Source organism: Pithys albifrons, chromosome 2 (assembly GCF_047495875.1).
Source record: "Pithys albifrons albifrons isolate INPA30051 chromosome 2, PitAlb_v1, whole genome shotgun sequence".
NCBI lineage: Eukaryota > Metazoa > Chordata > Aves > Passeriformes > Thamnophilidae > Pithys > Pithys albifrons.
Genome location: NC_092459.1, coordinates 117,615 through 124,110, shown reverse-complemented (window position 1 = coordinate 124,110; position 6,496 = coordinate 117,615). Strand labels below are relative to the sequence as shown.

At 53.6% G+C, this 6,496-nt stretch overlaps 1 protein-coding gene across 1 annotated transcript; it reads right to left on the bottom strand.

Annotated features, from left to right (window-relative positions):
* Positions 1-997: 997 nt before the first annotated feature.
* Positions 998-6,179, bottom strand: LOC139668532 (uncharacterized). The gene is made up of 6 exons (XM_071548140.1): positions 5,979-6,179; positions 5,571-5,768; positions 5,100-5,360; positions 4,215-4,312; positions 3,919-4,004; positions 998-1,662 (listed from the first exon to the last, which is right to left on the bottom strand). Exons 1-6 carry the CDS (start codon positions 6,177-6,179, stop codon positions 1,349-1,351), a joined length of 1,158 nt encoding a protein of 385 aa, XP_071404241.1. The 3' UTR covers positions 998-1,348.
* Positions 6,180-6,496: the final 317 nt, after the last annotated feature.

Below are 6,496 nucleotides of genomic sequence, written 5' to 3'. Positions count from 1 at the left end.
GCCACGCCCCCGCCCCGCTGGCCGAGCGGTCAAGGCGCCCGCCTGGGACGCGGCTCTCTCTCCCCAATCGCCGGTTCGAATCCCTCCCTCGGCCGCCCCCGTCTGCCTCGCCGGCGCCGCCTCGCGGACACGGCCGGGAACTGCACCGCAGTCCAGCCCCCACCACCACGAATGCCCGCCGGGACCCGAGCGGCGAAGGCGCTGCACGGGCCGGGGAGCGGCTCTTTCTCTGCAGCCGCGCCTTCCACTCCCACCGTCGCCCAATAGCGAAAGCTCTTATTTTATTTTTTATTTTATGTCATTTTTGGTTGCTCTTTTGTCACACTTGTTAGCTTTATCTTTTTAAATTTTGATTTTTTAAATTGATTTTTTTGTACTTACATTAATTTTTCTCCTTTTTTGGAGAGTTTGCAGGCACAGAACCTGCAGCACAGACACAGCTGAGGGCTCAGGGACACTCAGCAGGCACAGAACCTGCAGCACAGACACAGCAGAGGGCTCAGGGACACTCAGCAGGCACAGAACCTGCAGCACAGACACAGCAGAGGGCTCAGGGACACTCAGCAGGCACTGAACCTGCAGCACAGACACAGCAGAGGGCTCAGGGACACTCAGCAGGCACAGAACCTGCAGCACAGACACAGCAGAGGGCTCAGGGACACTCAGCAGGCACAGAACCTGCAGCACAGACACAGCAGAGGGCTCAGGGACACTCAGCATCCACAGAACCTGCAGCACAGACACAGCAGAGGGCTCAGGGACACTCAGCAGGCACAGAACCTGCAGCACAGACACAGCAGAGGGCTCAGGGACACTCAGCAGGCACAGAACCTGCAGCACAGACACAGCAGAGGGCTCAGGGACACTCAGCATGCACAGAACCTGCAGCACAGACACAGCTGAGGGCTCAGGGACACTCAGCCACTGCCATGGCTCTTCATGCACAGGGCACAAGCTCAGACACTCTGAGAGCAGCAGTTATGGAGGGAGAAACAGCTCATCTCTCAGACAATCTTTACTTACCCAAATCTTGAACAAAACAAACACTATCTGGGGTAAGAGTTAGCTGTGCACTCAAAATGTCTAATTTTATATGAGCTGCCTGAATCTCCCACGTCCATGCAACTGAACAGGAGACAACCATTAGTTATAGGCCATCAAGGGGATAAATCTTCATCTTTAAAATAGCATATATTTGAGCTGATTGCTAAACTAAGTGCTGTGAAAAATAAGGCCTTTCTGAGGTTACCAGGAAAACCTTACAAAAGCCAAGTTCCAATGAACAAGAAGACACAGCAAGATCTTGCCTTCTGCCTACAACACACTTCATTTTGCTGATTATCAAACCTTAGCAAGAGACCATTCTCACAGAGGCATTTCTTCTCTGCTGAATGCAGCCCAGGGATGCAGAGCCCAAGCCACCTACCCCTCCTGGGCACGCTGTGAACAGTTTGTGCAGAGACTGGGCCAGCTGGATCCTGGGATTGTTCACCATTTGCCCCACAGGATCATGTTCTTCCTTCCCAGCAAAGGCCAGCTGGGAGAATGCAGTCTCACAGCCTGGAGTATCCTCTGTGTCAATGAAGTGCTCCTTGTCAGGGGTCGTGTCATCCTCAGGCAGCTCAAACAAGCCAAGGAGGGAGGGCCTGCAGCAAAGGAATCCTGGGGGGAGAGGGGAGGAGAACAGTGAACAGGTGAGGACAGCCTGTGCTTCACAAGAACGCTCAGATTACCTGGAACCCCTTTGCAGGGACTTGCTTAACTCCTGGCACTGTCCCTGTCCCAGGGAAGCTGCACTAGGACTGTGGGTCTGGGTCCTCTCCAGGCACAATGCAGCTGCTCATATTAACAGCATCAGCAATGCCCTCATTTTTTAGCAGCTCAAATTGCTGTGATACAAACCCAAGAATAGCAATTCTTTTCCAGATTACAGCTTTTCTCTAAGTACATTCAAAAAGAGTTCTAGTCCAGGACCCGGTTACTGTCATTCAGTTCAGGCTACCTGAGCCCCCAGACTGCTGGACTGCCTTTCAGTCTCCAGAGCTTTCCCCCAGATTCCACTTTCAGGCTAAGACACTACAGCCTGTCAGGTTGTGAGTATTCTCAGGCCTCCTGACTATGACAGTTACAAGTCAAAAGTGGGCCCAGCTTTCCAGAAGGAATGCAAGCTGACAGTAGCCTAATTCCCTTCAGTGGAGCTCTACTCAGCCAAATCCAGGCTCAAACACATCTCAAACCAGCTCTGCCATTTGCTTTGAAAACACACTTCCCTTTGTGCAGTGAAGGATGAAAAGGTATGAAAAGCCTCAAGCTGAGTCTCACCACAACAGTGGGCCTGAAGAAATGCCAAAGGAGTTTATTAGAGGGGCCTATTCTGGTGAAAGCTCCTACTTTCCAGACCTCCAACAGCATCACCAGCAGACCCTGAAGAAGTGTGGCACCTACCACAGCTTGGGGTACTCAGTGTCCATCACGGGAGGACATTCTGTTAATGTCTTGGTGATGCCAACAGCACGGATCTGCTTTTCAACTTGTCCCAGACTCTTTCTGGATTTCAGGAATCATCATTTTCTGCAAAACCATTCCAAACATGTTAGTGTGACATTTAGAGAAAATCTTAGAACAATTTATCACCCTATGGTGACCAAAGAAAAGCAGAAACCACACAAAGCACCAGGAAACAGAGAACACAAGACAATTTGTTTCTTAACAATTGCTGCCCTCTTACATAGATGTTTGCACATACAAACTTTTTACAAAGGATAAAAACCAGAGACAGCAATCCTTCCCTTTTATGACCCGCTCAGGAGATCAGTAACTTGAACTATCAGTGAGGAACTGTGGGCAGAAAATCAGAAATGAACCCCAAAAGGAGAGGCACCCGGGCAGTCAGATTAGCGCCAAACCTCCTTTGCCATTTCAGCCAGAGAGACAACTCTTTCCTGCTTCAAAGGCAAAAACTGCACAGCAGCCTGAAATACAACCCAAGCCAACAGAACACACTCCCTTTGGCTGTATGCTGCCAAGTATTTCCTGCAGAGCTCATGCCCCATTTCCTGTGCCATACTAGTTAATGAAGAGGAGAAAGCAACGAGAAAAAGGATGAAGTAAAACTCCAGATGAAAACAAGAGAATTGCTTTAGAGTCAGCAGCAAAATGCATTCTAACAAGGAGACAGGAAGGGCAGCCTTCATAAATGTTCCCTTTTACTGAAGGGCATTAACTTGCTGCTCCAAAGTTTGCCTAAAAACTGCTCATCTTCTCGGGCACCACAACACTGAAACGTGGAACGCTGGAAGCACCACTTCCATTTGGTTGGTGGAACACCACTGGAAGAACCCTGTAATTCTTGCTCCTCTACAGGAGGCATCAAGCAGATTTTAAAGGATTAATAACAGACCTTGTGTGATCTGTGTAGAGATAACATCACAAATTTCATCAGCATGGCCATCTGCCTGGGGATGATTTCAACAATGTGTCACAGCTTTGACAGAGGAACGTAAACCCTTCCTCAGAACTTTATTCCCATGAAGGCCAAAATGACACAAAAGCATGGAATGTTTCCCAGCATGAACACAAACTGCAGAGAGCAGTGGTCAGAATGGCTGTGCTGTGTGACAGGGCAAGTGTGTTGCTATTAGCTGGAGATTAAATGGAGACACTTTCAGACAAGTAACGACATCACACACACCAGGAAAGGAGGAGAACTACACAAGTCCTTTAGTTCCATTCCCTCAGTTTTCATGGAGTGTCACCTGCTGTGGCCACTGCCCTTTATGTCCCCCTTGACTCCAGAGCATTTGGAGCAAGTCCCTGGAGCCACCAGAGTCCCACCCATGTACAGGATGCCTGATCTGTGCAACTGCACACTCTGAACCACTCGTGTCACACTGGAGCTTTTCAGAGCAAGGAACTTACTTTTGATAAGTTTTGTTGGTTTGGAACTTGGAAGTCTTTGGAATAGCAGAATGAAGACCTGTTTCCTGTACCAGTCAACTGATTCACTGGAAATTTAAAAGAACAGTTATTCAGTTCACAGTGGGCTTTGACTGGTGCTGTCACTTTACAGAAAACACAGAGAAAGTTGTTCCCATCTCTTTAACTGATAAATGTGACATTTTTGCTCCTGAAGTGTTAACCTTTGGCATGACTGCACACTGCAGAACCAAAGCCCACAGAAGTCAGTTTTGAATGCAATTTGAGCTCATACTCACGGGGGCATATGCTCCATGATGCTGTTTAGCAGGTCAAAGCCTTGGGGACCACTGGCTTTCAAGGCAATCAGCTTCAGGAATCCCCCCAACACTCCAGGCTGCAAGGAAAGCAAACATGAAGCTCTAGGCAACTGTTCTTCCTAAGTGGCCCAGCAGACAGTTGGCTCTGACCATCGAAGACACGCAACAGTGCAAAAGCATCCCTAACCTAAACCAGGATTCTGATCCTGCAGTGCAGGACAAGGAAGACACGTTGTGGCTCCTTCTCACTCACTCCCTCACTCACTCACTCACTCCACTCCCTCACTCACTCACTCACTCCACTCACTCACTCCCTCACTCACTCACTCCACTCACTCACTCACTCACTCATTCACTCCCTCACTCACTCACTCACTCACTCACTCATTCACTCCCTCACTCACTCACTCACTCACTCACTCACTCATTCACTCCCTCACTCACTCACTCACTCACTCACTCACTCACTCATTCACTCCCTCACTCCCTCCCTCACTCACTCACTCACTCACTCCACTCACTCCCTCACTCCACTCACTCACTCCACTCACTCACTCCACTCACTCATTCACTCCCTCACTCACTCTCCTCAAGCCTGTTCTGAACACAAGCCCTGAGAGTTCTGCTGGTCCACATGTTCCACAGGAAGCAAACAAGGCAAGAAAATTCTGGGAAACTGCCACTTGCCAAAACCAAGTGCAGGAATTTTCCATCTCGGCTGACAAAAGCACAGGAGCCCAGGATTCACCTCACCCCCAGGACGGGAAAGCACCCACCGAGCTGCATGCAGAGTATTTATCCGTGCATGGAGCGCCACTGAGGCCCAGCCCAGTCCAGCCCCTGCCCCGCGGCCCCGGCACTCACGATCTTGGCGGCGGCGCTGCGGGCGATGGTGCCGGCGCCGCGCTCCAGGAACGCCTCTGGAGCAGCCGCACCGGCGGCGGGATGTTCCCCGCGCGCTCCCGCGGCACCGGCTGCGGCAGGTGCGGGAAAACAGCGCCATGAACGAACACGGGATGTGGCATCGAGCAGGAAAGGCAGCACTGGCGACAGCGCTTCGTACTCCGCGCCTGCGCAGTGGCGACAACGTTTCGTACTCCGCGCATGCGCAGTAGCGACTGCGATCTGTACTCCGCGCATGCGCAGTAGCGATTACGCGCTGTACTCCGCGCGTGCGCAGTAGCGACAAAGTCCCGTACTCCGCGCGTGCGCAGTAGTGACAAAGTTCCGTACTCCGCGCGTGCGCAGTACCGACGGCGCTCTGTACTCCGCGCGTGCGCAGTAGCGACTGCAATCTGTACTCCGCGCGTGCGCAGTAGCGACAAAGTTCCGTACTCCGCGCATGCGCAGTAGCGACAAAGTTCCGTACTCCGCGCGTGCGCAGTAGCGACGGAGCTGGGTAGTCCGCGCGTGCGCAGTAGCGACTGCACTCTGTACTCCGCGCGTGCGCAGTAGCGACAAAGTTCCGTACTCCGCGCGTGCGTAGTAGTGACAAAGTTCCGTACTCCGCGCGTGCGCAGTAGCGACTGCGACCTGTACTCCGCGCGTGCGCAGTAGCGACGAAGTTCCGTACTCCGCGCGTGCGCAGTAGTGACAAAGTTCCGTACTCCGCGCGTGCGCAGTAGTGACAAAGTTCCGTACTCCGCGCGTGCGCAGTAGCGACGGCGCTCTGTACTCCGCGCGTGCGCAGTAGCGACGAAGTTCCGTACTCCGCGCGTGCGCAGTAGCGACAGCGCTTCGTACTCCGCGCGTGCGCAGTAGCGACCGAGCCCCCTCTGCCCAAACGCCGGTTCGAATCCCGCCCTCGGCCGCCCCCTCTCCCTCGCCTACGCCGCCTGGCGGACACGGCCGGGAACTGCAGCGCACTCCAGCACCCTGCGTGGTGCCCCGCGTGTCGCCGCGGAGGGGGCAGCAGCCCTGGAGGGCTCTGCTGGGTCCCGCCATGGTCTGAGGGGCGGCACCAGCCGGACTGGGTCAGCCAGGGTGGGTCTGTCACGGCCGCGCCGCTTCTCTCGCACGTACGTTCCGCCTCCTGGCACGGGACCCTGCCCCCCCCCCCCCCGTCACGTATTTCCCGCCTCTCCAGCAGGGGCTTTTCCCGCCCCTCCCCTCAGCTGCGCTGCCCCGCCCACCGTGAGGGGCTCAAGGAAAGGAGAGGCGAGGCGCCATTTTACGCCGATGCGGGGGGCACGGGGCGCAGAGCGGTCGTGTCGGAGAGCAGTGAGGTGTCTGTGGCGTTACTGAAGAGAGAGGTCAGCTAT